This window comes from Cygnus atratus, chromosome 6, assembly GCF_013377495.2.
Source record: "Cygnus atratus isolate AKBS03 ecotype Queensland, Australia chromosome 6, CAtr_DNAZoo_HiC_assembly, whole genome shotgun sequence".
Lineage (NCBI taxonomy): Eukaryota > Metazoa > Chordata > Aves > Anseriformes > Anatidae > Cygnus > Cygnus atratus.
Genome location: NC_066367.1, coordinates 308770 through 329806, shown reverse-complemented (window position 1 = coordinate 329806; position 21037 = coordinate 308770). Strand labels below are relative to the sequence as shown.

Sequence of the window (21037 nt, the reverse complement as noted above, 5' to 3'; positions counted from 1 at the left end):
TGGGATAGCTAATTCGCATTAAATAATCTTGTTCTCAAACATAACAGCATTAATTATTACAAATTAATACCCTTGTACCTCAATTTATATGTTTAAGATCAGTACAGTGATTTTTTTCATATTGAAGGTAAACTAGGTTTTAGCTTTAAAATAAGTTCTATTTAATTTTGAAATAGCAACTAAAAATAGATTTAAACTTCCTATAATAGCATAAATTAATTAAATATAAATTATATTGTGCATATTTACTGCTTAAGTTTTAAGGAAAATCAGGCCCTGTATCTGATGAAGGATACTTACTACATGCCTGAAGCCACATTTTTGAAGTGGGAAACTGTATTTGACGTTACTGTCATTGCATCTAGAACATCTTCTTCAGTTTGGTTCAGTCAGCCAGTTCCAGCCGATGATTAGTTTGTTCTTATCTGAAAAATGGTTGGTAATTTAAAAGAAGCATGGAGAATGTTTATGGTTTCTTTTATTCTACAAATAATATCTAGTCATTGGAGTGTAAGGCTTACTCATTCTAACACGAGATTCGGTTTAGTTTGCCAACCAGGAAGAGTATTTCCTCTCTTTAATTAGATTTCAATGCAGAGCATGTTTTGATTAAATTTTTATTTAAATACACAGATTTTAATATAGTTTTACTTAATAAAATCCAGTGAAAATTATTTATCTTTTGAGTTATATTTTTAATTGAATTCCAGTTTCCATTCAGAAAATTCACACATTACATAAATGAAACCCATTAATAATTTTGAATTAAAAGGCGCTTTTTACCATTTTATAGTATTGAAAAATTTAAAAAGTATAGTCAATATAAAAATTTATCACTAATCTTTCTAGTGGGGGAAAAATACCGTATTCAGTGTTAGCATTACTTACTTTGTTGCAAATGCTACATTAGAAGAATAACTAGAATGTAAATAGTGTTTAAAATAGGAAGAGCCCACTGAAGCTGCCTCAACTTTGGATGAAACTTCACACAAACACTTCAACAAATTCGGTGCAAGTGAAGCAGCTGGAAGCAGACAACAGAGTTCCTTCCCTTTTTGTACACATGTTGAGCCATTAGCTCAACTTCATAATTTCATGAAACTTTACCCTCAGTCTCCTGAATTGAAAGGTCACAGTTCCTTTAATATGCAAAGGCCCTTCACCTTACATCTACCTGTATTGCACATGAACAGTCCTAGCTCTACAGTCTGAACATAGTTTAAAACCCAGACAATAAAGCAATGCTCACGTTACACTTTCATAATATTTTGGTTACAGGATTAACTCTAGGAGCTGCCTGCAGCCTGTCTCTAGTTAAAGACATCTTGAGAAATGCAATCTCAAAGTTACCTGAGGAGAAGACAAAGATTTTCTGTGCTGTCTTGAAGCAATTAAGAACACTGGGTGGAGAACAGATAAGAAACGTTGCTGTATGTTGTCTGTTACTTAAAATGCCAATTGCATGTTGAACAAAACTATGTTGAATTGCTTCTGACTACATGTACAACTTGCATGTTTAATTGTCTTTAGTTGTTAATTTTCTATCAGTGCATCTTTCTGAGCTTTTAATATGCATAAACGTGTGTATAATCTTATTTATAATGACAGAACATGAAAATGTGAAGGCAGTGAAGAGATGAGAATTTTTTTTTTCCAAGTCTTTAGGTGGAAACATTATAAGTCAAAAATCAACCTCAGACTTGAATCCTATTCTGGCAGCTAGCAACTGTATGCTTAATCTGGCTTTAAAAGGTAAGAGGAGATATCTTGTCTCTGTACTAGTGTCAGAGGTGCAGGATGCTACTGTATGGGGTGCAGGGGTGACTGGTGAGTGCTTGTTAAGGAACCCTTTTCCCACTCACATAGAAGATCAAGTCTGCAAGAGAAGCAATTTGCAAAGTAAGAACATGTCAAAGATTCTCATGTCGAAGTAAGCATTCAGACCATCCAGATCATATGTGCTTCTGTGGGCAGTGAATTGCCAAAAGCATTCATAAAACCTGGTAATCTGAGTTATCTGTATACTACTTCCCCACCCCTCTGGTAGGTAGTTTTCTCTTTAACTGATACTTGGCCCTGGTTTTTAAATTACCCTCTGGCCCTGACAGGAACTGTAGTTTCTTGTTCCTCACATGTACTTCCAACAAATACAGGAGCCACTAGTCCAGCACTTTTTTCCATGCCTATTTCCTCATTTTCTTTCCATCACTCGATACTCCCCTCAAATAGCTCCATTCCTTGTGTACTACTTTACCATTGGAAGGGTGATGAAATATTGGTAGACTCAGCTGTCTGGTGGCTTGAAACTGCATGCTGTCCTCCTTTCCAGATGTCTTATGTCCTTTTTTTGATTCTGTGGTTCTAAGACCTATTTTTGCCCTTGATCCAGAGAGTGTATGTTACCATTTCAGACCATGTAATATTTTACTCAGCTGCATGAAATACATGTTATTTATGCATTTGCTTCTGAGCCAGGATTTCATGAAATAGATACACAAAAAAATTATGATTTATGATTGCCATGATTTCTTCCTTCATAGTTAGCCATTGAAGTACAGAAATACCTGTCAGAATGTCATTCTGAAAAGTCAGTGTATACACATTTGCATCTCCTCACTCAACAATTCCAGTGACATGCCTATTTATTTGAATGATGAATAGAATCACTGACTGATGCCTCTTTCTGTTAGCCTGGAAGAATTTTACTGCTGGAAGAGGATTTCAGGCATTTTCACAGGTTTTTAACGTGTTTCCTTACCAAAAAGTAGTCAGTGAAACATAGGAAATGTGGATTGTTTAAGAAAAGGAGGTTACAGAGACACTGTTTTTTCTTAGTATTTCTCTTAAATCATAGTGTAAAGGAAAATGTGTTTTCCCAGATTCTGGCAGGCTCACAGGTGGGATTGGGCAACGTATATAAACCAAGTGTATTCTGGGTGCAATTGCAAAGGCAAAACACCAGAAATGCCAGTGCTGCTATTTTTAAGTGTTACTTTTCAGATTCGCACTTCAGCAAAATAAAATTCCTGTACTAAAGTTTTGCTGTTACACTGGTTATGTTTTTTAGGAATGCAATTTTAATGCTAAGTGGTATTCTAGGATGAATAGACTACAGTGTCATCATCATATATAACATGAAAACATTAAGAAAGTAATCTTGCTGTAAAGCAACCAGTCTTACAGTATCAGGCTCACTGAATGTGAGAGGAATATTTTAATCTATGAACCTCTTAAAAATAGCACAGATGATTATCTGTTTGTACAAAGTTTTGGGATAGATCAGGGTTACTGTAAGACATGTATTGTCTAGTAATTACAAATCATATACTTAAAAATACAATGGACACCATAGGTAGCATGGACATGGAAGATTAGTAAACATATATATACATAAATACACATACCTTGATACCTTGATTTCATCTGATAAATGCACATGGTGGATCAGTGTGGATTTCCATCTGCACAATGTGTATTTTATACCTTTGTGTTTTTGCAGGATCACAATTCTACTTGACAGTTGCTTTGCTGGTATAGTTGCAGTCTTACTGGCAAAACTTCTTGAGCCAATGGAGCTTGTTTAATTAATATAATTTTATATATATTTTAATAATCAATTTAATAATTCAATAATCAATAATTTAATCAATAATAATCAATCAATAATTTAATAATCCATAATTTTAATAATCAATTTTATGTGTTAAAATTTATATTGTATTTCCACAAGGAAGGCTTGCTAGCTTAACTGTGTAGTGATATTGGCATAACTTATGTAGCATAGATGTTTAAGTGTTCAAAAAGCTCTTACAGATTTTGGTTCCTGATGTAATTTTGTCCTCTTCCCTTTTGAAAATTTCACCTTTTAATCTTACATATCATAGAATGATAAACATAGCCACTTTTAGAATAATCTACCAAAAAGAGAAAGGAAAAGACATTTATTCCCTCTGGACACCTGGAACTGCTCAGTCTCAAGACACACACACACAAAAATAGTTTTGCATTCAGTATTCTTCCTCACTCCTTATACTTTAATAGAAAACATAGCGATGACAACAGCTGCAGAGATTTGGAATAGATTGACAGGAGCAGGGGAAGGGATCGTTGTTGCAATAGCATCAGAAGGGAAGATTACAGAATGGGGATAGTTCTCTGTGCCTTTTATTAGGATTCTGGTGTTATGATACTTTGAAAGGTAGAGCAATCATATTTGTAGAGCATACCACTGGTAAGATGTTTTATAAACTCCAAAATTATTTACTCATGAAATATGCATGTATTTTTTGCCAATTAAAAAATGTTCAATGTATGTTAGTTGCACAATTGTACAGAAGTTTCTGGGTGTGGGATTTATTTTTTTTTTTTAGGAAGAAAGAGGCGGATTCCTCTGAGTGATATTTTTGCAGATGGAGTTGGTAACAATACCATTATGCCAGAAGAGATCTTAGTCTCTGTCCATATTCCCCATTCTAGGAAGGTAAGTTACTAGTACATTTAGGTTTGCTTTAGGTAGAATTGCAGACTGTTAAATGAATAGCAGGAAGGGGGCATAATCCATATGTTTAAAGTAACAAAGTAACACTGTTACTGCTCACTTTCTGGATTCCTTACGTTTGTTCCTGATAGTGTTGTACTATCTCCCAGTTTCAGCCAAAAAACACAACTCAGTAGGTAAATAGTGATATGTAGCGTGATATTCATACAAAAGTTTACTCTAAAATGATGAGGCCAATAACAATTACCAGTTCACTACAGAAAGGGTTCTTGGACAAGCTGTCATAGTCCTCATCCAAACAGGCTGCCCACATGTGGAATGGTTGGCATCAGGCAGGTAAAGCATTATCACCTTTTGAGGATTTTTTCTAAGATTAGATAAGATTATACATGTGCTTTGTGCTTCTGTAAATGTTGCTGAACTGTGTAATAGTCTTTAACTGGTGTTGTTTGCAATGATGAGTATATGATTTTATAAAATAATTATGGGTGACGTTATCTGAGTACTGAAGTCAGGCAATGCTTTGAAGCCTTTAAGCTTTTGGTCTTGTTATAAATGCAGCCCTGCTATTCTCCTTCCCTCCACAAGATCCCTATCTTCTGTCTATCTACCATGAGAAAATTTAGTCATCTGAACTGTGTAGGTAATGGAAGATCAAAAAGAGACTGCTAGAACATCAAAGAAAGGTAAAGCTACTGAAATATCAATAGAAGGAAGTGTATGGTCTTGAATGCTCAGGAAGTTGAATTTGTGCTGTTCACTTTGATTCTCTTGCCTCATGTAGCGTAAAAGCAAGTTCTGCTTTCAGATACTAACGTGTGCAGGTTATCCACTTCTGTCTGATCTTATTCAGGGAGAGTATATCTCTGCATTTCGACAAGCACCAAGGAGAGAAAATGCTCTCCCAATAATTAATGCTGGAATGAGAGTCCTTTTTGAAGAAGGTACAGACAAAATAAAGGATTTAAGCATTTTCTATGGAGGTGCTGCCTCAACCACTGTCTGTGCGAAACAAACCTGTTGGACACTTATTGGAAGGTAAAATTTCTCAGTGTTTTCTACATCTCAGAATAAAGGGTTTTTGAGAGCTTGGATGTATTTCCTTGGAGCATGAAAGCACATGGGAGATTTCAGTTACCTCACTTATGCCACACATGTTCAAGCAAATGGTCTGGTCAAGCCTAAACAATGACTTTTTAGGATCATTATGTTTTGGAGTCTGCACATGGGTGCAATTCCAGTGTGAAGTATGTAGAGAGATGTGAGATTTGAGCTGTGAAATAAGCAGATGAGGTATACATAGTTGTGTACTTATACAAAAGCATTGGGAGATGATGCTGGGTCCCATAGGTTTGATGATCCCCTAGCATCAGTGTTCCCAAGTCCTTCAGTTTGGCTCTGATAGATACAAGGAATGGAAATTTCAGATGTGCTCAAGAAACTTAGGAACACAAGTCAGACCTTAACATTTTCAATATCTCTTCATCTACAAGATCATAATTTCTGATGTTCATCCCTGACATTTTTCTCCCCTTTGCAGCATCTTTCCAAGGCTTAGGGCACAATATCTACAAATAATTCAAGCTCCATTTATCTAAATGGATCCCTTCCAGACTTTTTTTTTTTAAACCAATTAATACACAACCATTTCACTAAAGTTTTTTTTTTTTCTGCTTTATGTGCTTAAATTTATTCTAACAGATTTATATTCTGATATCTAGGGTTGTGTAACTATGGAGAATTAACTGTGTTTGAGATACTTCAAGGAAGGCCTTTTCAGAAAATGTGAAACAGCAATTGAGCATTAATCAGATCACTTAAAAGCATCTCCAGTTTGCACCAGTGTTGTTGTTCACTTTTCTTTAAATATAGGGCAGTATCTGTGGAACAATGGTAATCCATAAGAGTGTTAAATCAGCTTCAAAAATGTAATAGCTTTTTTGTTGTTGTTGTTTGTTTTTAAGAAAAGACTGGCATAAGACTTAATTCTTCTGACTTAAGGGACCTCACTTCTGTGAGCAACATTGATCTACACTATTTTCAAAATTGCAAGCCATCATTAAAATCAATAGCTTCATTGTAAGCAGGAGGGTACAAAGGTATTACTACAGTTTAAGTGTGTGCGTTGATATGTATATATATATATATATTATTATTATTATCTTGAGCTCTTATCTGATGGTGTCTGTGTTATTCTTTTTGACAGATACTGGAATGAACAGATGCTCGATGAAGCTTCCAGATTAGTTCTTAAAGAAATAGCTCTTCCAGGCTCAGCCTGTGGTGGGAAAGTAGAATATAAAAATACTTTGATAGTCAGTTTCTTCTACAGATTTTTCCTGGAAGTATTGCAGTCATTGAAAACAATGGTAAATTGATTTTTCTTGTTTGCTTTTTTGCAAGCAAATGAAGTTTGTTGGTGGTGGTGGTGGGTTTTTTTTGCTATCTGTTAATGTTTGAGTATGTACAGTCTGCTAAATATTGTCCTTTTTGGGTTCAGATCTACAGCACTTAAGTCCCAAAGAACTGATGGAGAGGTGTCTGCTTAACTTTTATGTGCCCAAATATATTATATGTCCAAGGTAGCTTGTACATTAGGCTGTCAATAATAATAGTAAATAATAATAATAGTAAAAATTTGAGCAATATTAATGTAACAGTGTATCAATACCGATGTGTCAGTATCTTACCCCATCTTTCTGTAGTTCAAAAAGTAAATAAAATACATATAAACACTTTGAAAATTAACTGTATGTGTTAAACCAACCCTCTTCCGTGTTTAAGTTGTTGAGTGGGAAAGGAGGACTCTAAAATCTGATTGGCCTGATAAATTCTAGCTGTGATTTATTTATTTTTGTCTTCATCCGTTCTTCTGAGGGAAACCATACCTGTTGCCTTTCTTTTCTGTATTACTATAAGCACTTTCCTCTGAATTACCATTACTAGGTAATTTACTAGGAATGATTCTATGCCAGTTTTGGTCAGACTCAAGAAGGAAGGTCTTCTGACTATCCCTGATTTATTTTGCTTACTTGAAACACACACATTTGTCAAATTTAATGTATTTTTAAATATCATTTAGTGAAATCTTAAAAATCTACATTCTTTTCAAATTGTCATTGTAGAGCCTAACTTGTGAGAGTCTTGAAGGAATTTTCTGTATAAAGAGCGTGTATTTAGTGATTTAGGTTCTTAGCTTTTTTTAGTTGTAACATTCAAAATGTGAGTTTTAATAATAATTCACTTCCTTTTCAGGACCCTTGCCACAATCCTGGCATACCTATGGAATATGGGAGTGTCCTACAAGACTTCCAAACCAAAATGCCCCAGAGTATCCAAATATACCAGGCAAGTGATTTTATTTTAAGATTGTACTGTGGTGTGTAAGACTTGGTAAATAATAATAAAAATAGTTCAAGCATGATCCACACAGTGAAGCTCAGGTGTAAATTTTCCAAAGGACTGAGGACAACAGGCTCTGATTCCTTGTTTTTAAGTGTATCAAAATTGGAAAAACCCTGTCAGTAAAAATAGATTCATATGGATATTCTGACTTCTAAACAGTTCACAGAAGGTAAATATGCAAAACAAATTCCATTGTCAGCATGCTTAAACTTGGTATATGGCAGGGTTCAACCCAATTGGAAGAATCTTGGACCAAGATCAAAGAGATTGAAAATCCCAAGAATGTTAGTGTTCTTTTCTCGAAATATACTTTTCTTAGGCTCTCAGGGGGCTCTTAGCTCTTACTGTAAATTTAGGAAAGAAGATGAAGTTTATGGTGGCTATCTGCTTGAACAGGAACCTTCAAGGAGAAGTCAGCAGTAGAGGGTAGCAAAGAACAACTCTTGGATTTTCTGAGTTGTTTTATAGCCCTTGTGACTAGATCTGGAAAATCCTGCAAGGGGTTTTGATCTTTTAATACCATTAATAAAGATGCAAGTAAAAATTTCAAGTTTTTAGAAACCTAAAGAAAATTCAAATGAAATGTAGGGAAACATTTTCATTTTGATTTTAGATATTCTTTAGAATAACTTGTTAGTTTAAAATACTTAAATTTGCTCAAGTCGTTATCTCCAGCTTCAAAGAAAAGCCAGTGTAAACTTACCAATGGGACCAGGATCAAGGGAAGTAGTTTTCTGTGGCTTTCAACAATTTATACCTGAGCTACAAGAAAGTGACGTAACAGAAATAGATATATTTTTTTGTTATTTAGATTGGCTGGCACTGAGCAATAATAAAAGATTTAGAAACCCAGGACATCTGTTTTGTCACTTTAAATTTCTATCTAATTTATGTAAGTCTTTGTCTTCTGCCTGGACTTCTTCATCTGAACCTTATTACACTTTTAAAATTAGAGGGAAAAAGAAGATGGGAAAAAAAAAACGTATCTTGGAAGATAAATATGGGATAAAGTTGGGATGATTTTGCTGAGACAGCCATTTGAGGATCTTTAGTCATCAAGTGAAAAATGTCTGTTCTTGGCTTTGGGCTAATAGCAGAGAATGTGTCAGAAAGTGCAGGAGGGAGGAATGTGTAGCAGGAATGTTTGAGTGCTGGAACCTATAGGAGAAAATAGATTTTGAGATCAGAGTAAATCACTAGTTCTAAATGCAGAAAATGAAAAAGCTAGCAAGATCACTGAAAGAAACTGAAAAACTGGTTTGGGAGTGGACAACAATTAGTTGGCATGGCAGAATTATCTGGCAACAGTAAATTAACTTTAAGGAAATACCTAGCAAAATAAGGTTAATACGGCATGAAATTCATACACAGTTGCAAGGAAATAAAATTGAGAGGAAACATTGTCTCACTGATTTACATTGATTAATTGCAGCCTTTCACTGAGGAAGACAAATTCTAGGAACCATTGGAAATAGCTCAAACTGCAACACCACATGCTGCTAAAACACAGAACAGAAACTTGTGAGAGTAATTCAGAAAATTTTCAGAGCCTCGTGACACCAATCAATAATTAAAAAAAAAAAAAAAAGACTGATGTTTGTGTCACTTTGATGTAAATGATTAAGGAAAAAATACAAGTAGACAATCCTGTGTAATGCTCTTGGAATTGCTTGGAGAAGCAATTAAAAAAAAAAAAAAGCTCAGGAGCATCAGTTGAGTCCTTCATCTGTTTTCAATATTGAACCAGAATAGGATAATATGAATAGTTTTCCTTCATCTGATTTTCTAATTAATATAAGAATAATGTGACAATTTTATTTTTTTTTAACTGTTTGGAGGGTTGTTTTTGATGGTACAGGATGTAGGTCAGAGTCAGTCTCCCCAGGATCCTGTGGGACGGCCTATAATGCACCAGTCTGGAATTAAGCATGCAACTGGTGAAGCACTTTACATTGATGACCTTTCTTCTGTGGATGGGGAGCTCTTCCTGGCGGTAGTCACTAGTTCCAGAGCTCATGCTAAGATTATGTAAGTGTTCAAAGTGTATCTGAAGAAAGTTACTAACAAAATAGTGTCTGGGATTTTTAGAGCAGAGTAATGAAGTTCGATTACATATATACAAAACAGCACATATGATACCCACACTGGCTCAGGTCCTGGAAGCAATACTGTCATTCCAGTAGAAGGCTCTGATTGGATTTATGTATTTTTCTATGTTATTGTCCTAATGAGGTTGAACTGTTTTTGGTAAATGAGCCAACTTACTTAGAGCTAACCTAGGAACCTCTACATAGACCTGAGCTATACAGTACCAAGAGACACCTTAACTCAGCTTCAACAACATAGCTTTGAAATCTCAACTCTGTTACGAAAAAAGAATTGTTCAAAATGTAGGAAGTAACATTGCAATGTTGCAGCAACAAGGTAGCAAGGCTCAGGTAAGGACTTGTAGAAGAGGGAGATGGAAAGTTAAACATATTTTGAAAGAAAATTGTTTTCACTTATGCTTTCATACTGATATACACACAGTTTGTTTAACATTAAGGTACCAGAATACACATATCCGCATTGTCTGCCCAGCATTCAGGCACCAAGATGTGTACCCAGGTGCTGTGGTTGGGATTACTCATGATGACAATGGACTGGCATTGCTAGTTAGAGTCCCCTGGCCTATTCTTAGGTTGGTAATAGTATTCTGGGTTTGGATATGTTCTTTTTGTACCATCTAGGAGCTGACATCCCCCTTTCATCTCTGTGAGACAGTGGTATTTCGTCAACTCTATACAGTGACTTTTATTAAACTGATGCAGTTCAGGCAGTCTAACAGGTCAATGATTTCCCTGTTATGATTAGAGTATTTTCTAGAAATGGAACAAATCGCTAGAGTCTTTAATTCCCTTTGACAGGCATTTCTTCCCATGCAAGGGGTAGAAGGAAAAGACATGTCTGAACCTATGTTCAGGTTCTGACAATACAAGAAACATACCTCTGTATTGTGTTCCCTGCCTATGTGCAACAGTTTAAAAAACTAATGCATTATACTTCTATCTTCCCGCATCCCAATCAGGTCTGTAGATGCCTCAGAGGCTCTTAAGGGACCAGGTGTGTTCGATATCATAACAGCTAATGATGTACCTGCTATAAATGAGTTTCACTACTCCAGTGATCCGGAGATTATATTTGCAAGAGACAAGGTTTGAAAGCAATCTTTTTTTAAATTATTTTCTTAATTTCTATTGTTTTACTTCAGGTCTTTGTAATGGAATTTTACCTGCTGACTCTTAAATTTCTTTATCTTTTGTATGTGTGATGTGTATTTTATAGGTAATTTGTGTGGGTCAGATTGTTTGTGCTGTGGTTGCGGATTCAGATGTTCATGCCAAACAAGCTGCTGCAAAAGTGAAGATAAAGTATGAAGCGCTGGAACCAGTGATCTTGACAATTGAGGTACTAATCACTTCTCTTTTCTCTTGCTTTTTTATTGTTTTATCTATTTAAGTAATGGAAGCATTCCTCACTTGCTGTTTCAAATGTTTTTCTAAGCAAACAAAGTGAACATGAACATCCAATTAAGTAGTCTGTCAGTATCTCTGTAAATAACTTTTGAACCATTTGTCTAATTTTGGCCACTTGTGATAGATAGCCAGTAGCCTCAAAGTATTAAGGTTCCACATGTTTCATAATAACAAACATAAGGGTAGACAAGAACTCTTTTAATGACCCCACTGAGAAGAAGGCAATGAGCACTCTGGTTGTTTCTAATTCTTTTTGTAGCTACTGGCTGGTCAACCAGCATGTGTATATGGGCTGAACAATCAGCCTGATTATCTGTAGCATTTTCTGTCTGTTGACCAGTTAGCAAGCCAACGAAGTTAAGGTGAGATGTAGGAAATGCTGGAGGAATGTGTGGGAAAAGACGTTAAGGATATGGAATATCTTGGAAATGTGATGTGAGAGTTATAGGGGGGAATTAAATTTATGCTGGATTAAATGAGATGGATGGAAATAAGGAACAAAGGAAATATTAATGGGGAACCGGCATTACCTCTGGTAGTCACTTTGACTTGTTTACATAATGTGTGTGGAGTGTAACAGAACAGTCATTCTGGTATAAAAATAGAAGTAGTCTCTTTTTAAAGACTGGAAAACTTCAAAAATTCAATTACAGTCAAAACTCTTAAGGAAATCTTATTAAAAATAAAGCAAATCAAATGTAATAAATTCTACTTTTCTACTTAGTTTTTATGATTTCTTTTCCTCTTAATGGTATTACTCTTTGAATGATGTGGTTGCATTCTTACTCTGGGCTCTCCAGGACACTTGCTAGATGTGTGAAAGGGAAGAATAGATTGAATAAACTGAATGCAGTTCCTTCAGAAACTGCTATGATCAGTAACAGGATACATCAGGAAAGAATTACTGTGACTGAATAGACAAACTCATCCCCCCCAGAAAACGGTAAAACAATGAAATGCAGTTGTTCGCTGGCTTTGGTAGCTGGTGACTCAGATCTCTGAAGAGAATGATATTCTTACTGAGAGTAAAATGCCATAAGGAACTGAGAACCTTCAAAATACACTAAAAAAAAATGTTTCTCTTTTTCTCCACTGCAGGAAGCTATAAAGCACGACTCGTTCTTTGGGCCAAGAAGAAAATTAGAACAAGGAAATGTTGATCAGGCATTTGAAACTGTTGATGGTATACTTGAAGGTAAATTGCAGCATGTATGATGAGAAGTTGTCGGTATTGGGGCTTCCCAGTCCCTCAAGTGCCGGTCTGATTTCTTCAGTGATACAATATACGGCTATAAGACCTGTGAAAGCTCTTGGTTGTCGGGAATAAAAGTGTGACTAAACCTAGTGATTTTGAGGTTCTACTGCTACATTCAAGTTTTCTTCATCCTTTGTCCTTGAGACAGAATAACGGAATAATTTAGGTTGGAAGGGGGTTGTCTAGTCCAACCTCATGCTCAAAGCAGTTCCTGTTAGAGCAAGGTACTCAGTGCCATGTCGTCAAGTTCTGAAAATCTCCAGGGGTGGAGATTCCACAGCCTCTACAAATACCTGTTCCAGTGTTTGACTACCTTTGTGGTGACCTTCTTTTCTTATAGTGAGTTGCAATTCCTTGTGTTCATCATTTCTCATCTTTCCACTGTGCACCTCTGAGAACAATCTAGCTCTGTTTTCTCTACACCCTCCCATTAAGTAGTTGTAGACAGCAGTAAAATTTCCCCTTAATCCTTTTCTTATGGCTGAGTAAATTCAGTTCTCTCAGCCTCTTGTTATACATCATGTGCTCCAGCCTCCCCATCATTGTCTTGACCTGGTCTGCTACATTTATACTTTTTTTAATTTAATACTGTCAACGTTTGTAGTCAACATTGCTCTGCTATTATTCAAGTTCTGTTGATGTCAGTGGAACAATATCATTTAAACCTGCAAAGAGTTTGATTTGTGTTTTTATTTTAAATGTTGTTCCTTCACACATGATGCATCAGTAGATTTGACACTGAGTACCATAATTTATGTGATGATGGACAGGTGTTTTTTTCTGGTAACACTTGTGGTTTTCTCTTTGGATTAGGGGAAGTTCGCGTTGGGGGACAGGAACACTTTTACATGGAGACTCAGAGTGTCCTTGCTATTCCAAGAGGAGAGGATAAAGAAATGGATGTGTTTGTGTCAACACAGCATCCAGCATTTATCCAGGTAATATAGAGCATTCTCAGAGAAAGTGGTTGAACCTGTGACAGTTGAGTTCTGAGTGTGGTTTACAAAGCAGTCTTACCAATTTAGATACAGTGGGAACATAAAGTTGCACATCTGGATTATGCAACAGGAGCTACTTCGTAGTACTGCAGTATAATGATGTACACTGACCACTCTGCTGTGAGGATGAGGAGGAAGTAAAAGTCTCTCACTCCACTTGAAACAAAGTATATCATGCCCCACTAATGTATGTGTGAGAAACTCCTTGGGGAGTGCTGAGGATCCTTCATCTCCATTAGCTTCTATTGAGATCAGGAGCAGTCAGCACCCTGCAGAGTCAGAGTCTGCTGAGAGAGTAAAGTAACTCAAATAGTTGTAGGAAAGACTGCTGTTCCATGCCAAAATGGTAAAGCAAACTCTGACATAATGTATGGTCTGCGTAGCAGTAGCTATGGTGGATGAAATTGGTAGTATTTCAGAGCAAACACTGGTATTTTGTGTTCAAAGCACTTTTTTTGTTTCCATTACCGTATGCTGCTAATAGCCAAGAAGCATGAAGAACTTTCTGTCTGAGAAGATGATGAATATTACAGATTTCAAGCAAGAATGTTCCAGACACTAACAAGACATTAGCTTATTTAAAATATATACATTTATTAAAATTAAAAATTATCCTCAAATTTATGCTTTTATTAATACAAATAATTAAACTAATAACATTTTCTTGTATATGAAGTTTCTCACATTTTACATAATTAAATCCATTAAATTCTTCACTTCTGTCCATGGCCCTTTGACAGTATCCATGGCAGACATTTTGAATGCAAACACTGTTGAGTGTTTCTTGTTCTCTTTGCTCGTTTTTTAACTTGAGATAAGGGAAAAATCTTATAAGCTGATTTATTAAAACAAAACGAAACAAAAAAAACATCTATGTAACCCTTTTCTAGAAAAAAATATTTTTAGAATGCTAACTTGTAGGCTCAGTTGGAGCTGAAAGTGGGTCCTGGTAACTGATGTAAAAGCTGAAAACTGTTTTTACAGGAGATGGTAGCTGCAAGTTTAGGTGTTCCAGCCAACAGGATCATGTGCCATGTTAAACGAGTTGGTGGAGCTTTTGGTGGGAAAATCCTGAAAGCTGGTTTACTGGCATCAATTGCTGCAGTGGCAGCAAACAAGTAGGTGTGATGTGTGTGTATTGGGATATGAAGAGAAAATTGGGTGAAGAAGTTTTACATCTTGTCTAAAATGCTTTCTCTTTCCCCAAAGTTGCTAGTTAAAGAATCATAAAATCCTGACTGTTTACATTTTGTGAGACTGTTCAATATATTTACTTGCTTTGTTTTGTTAGACTGCTTAAGTTGCAGTAAGCAGCTCTAGCCTCATCTAAGATGAAGGGACTTGAGGAAACTGCGGGTAGTATAAGCTAGAAATATTCTTGAAATGACTGACCATTTTAAAAGGACCAGTCCCTAAACTCTGAAGCTTTGTATATACATTCAAACCATGACAACCATCCAGAAGTGAACTTCTGGATCTTGCTATACCAGTGGAAGACTTAATCAGTAGAACTTCTATTAGGTCACTTTGGTTCAGTCTTAAAATTGAAATGACAATTTTTTCTTCAGAAATTTGCACTGAGTTATGTCGTTGGCTTTCAAGATGTAAAATAAAAATACAGATATGATTGTAACTGTAAAATGATATGAACTCTGGACATAGCCTTAAGCATAGCCTACTAAAATTAATTTTGATCTGAATGCATGCTTACATCTGGATTCATAATGAATAGAACACATTAATATTGTTAATAGCATCTCTCATTTTGTCTGAAAACCTCATTTTTCTTTTGTTAATTTAGAACTAACAGAGCTGTCCGTCTTATTCTGAGCCGGGGGGATGATATGTTAATTACTGGTGGCCGACATCCTTTTATTGGCAAGTATAAAGTGAGTGCCACAAGAACTGAGTGAAAAAACACCTGTTCATATTCTGTGAATAAGGATTTCAGTGTTACTGGTTAATATTTGTTCTACTAATTAAAATAATTTTAAAACTATTAGCCAAGAAACCAAGAGATAAAGTTGTTTTACAACCTCTCTCTGCTTCTGCTTCTAACTCTGCACAGTTTTGTTTTGTTTTCTGCTGCATTCCTGTCCTTCTCTTTTTATAGCTCTTTCTGTCTTTCTTCCTGGGAACTGGAAGGCAAGCTAGCTTAGACTTCTTCTGCAAAGTTTTATTTTTAAACCTCCATATGGTTAAGTTCACAAAAAGGAGCAGCTAGTTTTTTCACAGAAACAGTGTGTACAGGAAAAGTTACCATAAGGAAGAAATTTCTCTCTTCCCTGCTCATGCACTGTCATGTCATAACAATTCATTAGGTTAAGTTTTGTCTCCTTTTCTATCTCTAATACATAGGAAAAGTAAAAGGGGTTGTATAAGATACATCCCTGAAGATGAAAATGAGCTGTAACTCATGATGAGAATTCAGCAGCTATCATTAATCTCAACAGCTGAAAAGAGATGTAAAATAAACATAACATTTTTTCATTAAGACAAGCAAATGTCATGCTGCAATTGCCATCTATTCTTATAGTTAGAGAGGGATTTGACTTTGTCTACAGTGAACATTCCTAGATGACACAGCCATCTGTTGAGCAACACACAGGAAGCCACTGAGTTTCTCTGCTTCTTCCTTCCCCAGCGGGCTTCTTGTATGCCGTACCTATAAGGATCACAGATGTCAGTTAGGAAAACCAATAGCTTAGGAACATACTTTCTTTTTCTCTTGCCCTTTTACTGTTTAAGTGAATGTTTCTCAGAAATTAACCATGCACTATGAGCCTGATAGAGTGGCTTATATTCATTTGCAAAGTACACAAGCACTGAGGAAATAAATGAATGTCAAAAATCTAAGAAGGTTATTGTTGATTCATTGTAGGTTGGCTTCATGAATGATGGAAGGATCAGAGCTGTGGATGCCAAATATTACATTAATGGAGGATGCACCCCTGATGAATCTGTCCTGGTAAGGATTTTATAAGCTGATGAATCTTAAAACATGAAGGAATCATTAGATGGAAAATGACAAATGCCGTATTTCTTTGCACAGGTATAGTGTTACTCATACAGTCTTTTGCTGTAAGGACCGCGTGTTGCTGGAAGATCTACACCTAGCAGTTTACCTTTCCTTATTCAGTTCAGTGAAGTGCTATACTACTTTTTGGTATTTTTCTACACATTCACTTCATGCATGGTTTCTCAGGCTTATTTTCCTATTACACACATCAGATAACAATATGTTCCTTTTAAAATACATAGTACATACATTTGTGCCTGGCTAACGTTTTGTGTCTACAAAGCTGAGAAGACCTTCCCTAGTCTTCAGAAAATAATCACAGTGATAATTGTCCTATTACTGGCTCTATCCATTTCTGTACTGGGTCTGCATGTAACATGCTGTATACATCAGTTCCTTACTTATAGGTCTGCAAAGTAAAAAATGTCACTTGCTTTAATATCATTCACTAAATATTTGTGCTTGCATAGGCTATTTTAGCAGTAAGTGAAACATTTTTTTTTTGAGGTTACTGCCTCTCTGGGTTACTGCCCTGCCTACAGGTATTTTCTGTGCTCTGAAATCTGTCAGTGCAACTGTCTATACTATTGCTGCCTAGCTTGTTTCTGAAAAAATGACCTGCTTTAGGAAAGTAATCCATGATTAAAAGCGTCAAGATTAGAACAGACATTTCTGGGAAGAAACTTTGGCATAGGTTAGAAATGTAATACAACTACATAACGAGTCTATAATGGTTGTTGTAGTAACAACAAAAACATGCCCCCTGTTTTTATGCCACAAATTACACTTCAACTTACTTTTTTTTAAGTGAAAAATTACCATTATATGTCACAATTCATCTGCAGTTATTACAACAAAACTCTTTTCAGTTGTTTATATACAGAAATATTTTGGAGTTTACTGTTTAAAGCTCGGTAAAAACAGTAGGAGTACAGGGTTGAATTTACCATTCTGAGAAGTCTACTTAATATTGAAAAGAGGCAGTGACCTCATCATGAGGCATCAAAACATTTTTAACTTATTTTAATACTGAGTCCTAGAAACTAATTTAGAGATACCTTATACAGGATTTCCCTTTTCTTGTGTTGTTGTCTGTCACATGAAACCTCTTAAAAGCAACTAGACAAACAAAACCCACACATAAGAACCAGAAGACACAATAGACCATAGAATATATGTTTTCTGGTGGAACTAAGCCCTAACTGTGAATTTTCATATGACGCGATAATTCAGAATGCTTTCATCAGTTCCTTTCACAGCTCCTGTTGCTTTAAATCTAGTTTGCTTGTTTTTAGTTCTATATGGCTTTTGATATCAAAGTAGGAGCAAAACCAATCTTAAAATGAATGAATTAACAGTTTAATCTTTATCTACTAAGCAGCTACTGGCACTCAACTATTAGTAATATCAGCTGTGTTCTGTGAGTATCAGAAGAACTGAAATGTACTATGCTACTTGAGAAATGAGTGGAAAAAATATGTATGTGTCAATCATTAGTAGTAAAATTACTTACAGAAACATGATTTTAAAGCTAATTGTGTCAAGTTAGTTCTTTCTGAGATGAGGAAGATTTAAATGTGCATCTGAAAGAAGCACTGTTCTAACATTTAACTATACCTGCTTGTTCCATATTTCAGGTAGCAGAAGTATCCTTATTAAAAATGGACAATGCATACAAGATTCCCAACTTGAGATGCTGGGCTTACACCTGCAAAACAAACTTGCCATCAAACACAGCATTCCGAGGGTTTGGCTTTCCCCAGTCAGCACTGGTGACGGAAACTTGGATAACAGACATAGCAGATAAAACTGGTTTATCACCAGAAAAGGTGACAATATAAAAGCATCTCCTCTCCTGAAATGACATCTGTGAAGTTAAAAATCCTTTGGATTAGCTCAAGTCATTTCTAAATCAAACATAATTTGTGCTAAAATTCTTTTTTCTTAATAATGTCTGATTTTTGCATGAGTAGCATGCTCCTGCAAACTGAACCAAAGTGGTAACTGTTCGAAAAATATACAATAATCTAGACTAGTTGTCCTCTAGCCCCCCAACCCCCCCCGCCCCCAACCCCGAAATGGTCAGTCTGCCTATAATATGATTGGATTGTGGTATCTGTTGATCTTATTATTTCAGATTAGGGAAATAAATATGTATAAGGAGGATGAGCAGACACCCTTCAAACAAAAGCTTGATCCACAAAACTTAATACGGTGTTGGAACAAATGTGTGGAGAAATCTGCATACCACAGTAGGAAAACAGCTGTCAAGGAATTTAACAAACAAAATTACTGGAAGAAAAAAGGGATTGCCATTGTTCCAATGAAGTTTCCATTTGGACTAGGCACGCGTTATCTTTCTCAGGTTAGTTTCTTTAAAAAAAAAAAATGAGCTAAACTTTCATCCATAGAAGATTGCAGCTACTCTACTTTAAAATACAAAAGTGTTATCTTTCTGCTTCTGGAAAACTATTGTCCTCCTAATGATTGTTCCCAGGTGGGTACACTAGCTTCCAGCTGTCTTCAGTCTGAGGTCAAAGTTGTTTGGTCTTCAGGACCCAGGCAGCTTTGACCCTGCCTACTTAAAGGCCAGCTCCATCTCTTGTGATGTGGTATAGTTGAAGGACTTTAATGAAGTGTATTTTAGGACTGATGACAAAAATATTATTGGATCAATTGTCCTCTTTAGAAATAGCTCTGAGCTTACTCTTTCTGATCATGGGGTTACTATGGGAGGCTGTTCTTAGACTTAATCCTTTCACATCATCAAAGACTAAATTTAAGAAAGAAAAGGAGGGCAGTAGTATTTTTGGTCTATGTATTTTGTTTAATGTAGCTGTTTAGGAAATGAAATTTGCAGCTATTTGCATCTACAACCGTTAATGAGGGAGGTCTTGCAGCTTCTTTTGGAACCATTGAGGTTCTGTTGCCAGGTTCAGTTTTATGTGAGGATCTAGCAACAGGAAAAGCAGACCTCCAAAGATGTGTATTGTTTTGTTTTGAAGCTTATTATAGAGGAAGAGCAGGGACTAACATTCCGAATTTCACTTACTATTCAAAAGCATTAAACAAAAAAGCCTTTATTTTTTGATCCATTAATTCATCACTACATACAAAACTTTTTTTGTTTTGTTTTTTTTTTGGTTTTAGGCTGCTGCTCTTGTTCATATTTATACAGATGGATCTGTGCTTTTGACACATGGTGGAATTGAATTGGGACAGGGTATTCATACAAAAATGATCCAGGTAACAGATTATCCAAACAAATATTACCTTGTGCTTTATCTGTTGTATAGATAAAGAGTAGGAAGATTATCTTCTTGGTTATTTAGTCTACCAGTAGGACAGTTCCTTCATCAGCATAGCCACTGCTGCTTTGCATCGATAGAGTTAAAAAGCAAAGATGTTCTCTTAAAGAGTCATAGGGACAGCAGGAAGAGGAATTTTTTTTTAATTATTCCAGTTATATGTGAAGAGGCTTATTAGAAATAAGATATTTTGGGTCTGGTCCCATATAACCCATGGTAAAAATAAATAAATGAAGACAGTCTCTATTCAGATTATCTATTTTATTATCATCTTTGTTGAATTGATAATTGAGACATGATCTGTAAAGATAATTATGAAGTTGAGGAAAGCTTGGGACCTGGGAATGCATAATTTCCCCTAAGTCATACAGGATTTAAGCAGCAAAATCTGGGACTGAATGTTGGACTCCAGAATCTCAGTCCAGAGTTTGAGTGCAGTGAAAACATTGCTTTTTAGTTCTGCATCTTTGTACTGACAAACGTGGCAGAACGATTACAGCTGGAAGTTAGAAGAGGATTTGCTAAAACATTATCTTTCCTAGTATTGCTGACTTCTAGCAAGTACTGGGGAGCAGTTGGAATGTTTGGAATGTTTCTGAAACAGTATGTTCTGCTTCCTGAAACAGGTTGCTAGTAGGGAATTGAACATTCCCATGTCATATATTCACTTCTGTGAAACAAGCACAACAACTGTTCCTAATGCATGTGCTTCAGTTGGGTCTGCAGGGACAGATGTCAATGGCATGGCTGTGAAGGTAAAAAGTTTAGCTTAACAAAACACCCTATTCCTCATGGTATTTAATGCCTGCCAAACTTTAAGTATTAGTGATCCCATGGAAAATGCTTGAGATTACTAACAATACCACTGGAGATTGCCAAGAAGAAACATGAATTGTTGGTAACTTCTCAGTAATGGTGCTTATGAAGTTCCAGAATGTGACCTGAAATTTCCCCTTGAAAGGCTTATGTTTGACCAAATCCTTGCTTCATCAGACAGAAGCTAATTAGTCCTATACAAATCCTACATTATGTTCCTGTT

General features: G+C 35.9%; 1 protein-coding gene across 3 annotated transcripts in view; it reads left to right on the top strand.

The window, feature by feature from the left end:
* AOX1 (aldehyde oxidase 1) overlaps window positions 1–21037 on the top strand; it is a 42679-nt gene that overhangs the window by 12964 nt on the left and 8678 nt on the right. For 2 of the 3 annotated variants that reach the window (XM_035571560.1, XM_035571570.1), the window contains exons 11-28: window positions 1279–1430; window positions 1659–1752; window positions 4371–4480; window positions 5352–5536; window positions 6705–6867; window positions 7754–7846; window positions 9762–9931; window positions 10971–11097; window positions 11228–11350; window positions 12517–12613; window positions 13487–13611; window positions 14656–14789; window positions 15473–15560; window positions 16553–16639; window positions 18328–18519; window positions 18828–19055; window positions 19841–19936; window positions 20625–20753. In XM_035571560.1, coding sequence (XP_035427453.1) covers window positions 1279–1430; window positions 1659–1752; window positions 4371–4480; window positions 5352–5536; window positions 6705–6867; window positions 7754–7846; window positions 9762–9931; window positions 10971–11097; window positions 11228–11350; window positions 12517–12613; window positions 13487–13611; window positions 14656–14789; window positions 15473–15560; window positions 16553–16639; window positions 18328–18519; window positions 18828–19055; window positions 19841–19936; window positions 20625–20753 — 2393 coding nt within the window. The remainder of the gene's footprint in view (window positions 1–1278; window positions 1431–1658; window positions 1753–4370; window positions 4481–5351; window positions 5537–6704; window positions 6868–7753; window positions 7847–9761; window positions 9932–10970; window positions 11098–11227; window positions 11351–12516; window positions 12614–13486; window positions 13612–14655; window positions 14790–15472; window positions 15561–16552; window positions 16640–18327; window positions 18520–18827; window positions 19056–19840; window positions 19937–20624; window positions 20754–21037) is intronic. The other variant, XM_035571579.2, reaches the window with a different exon arrangement.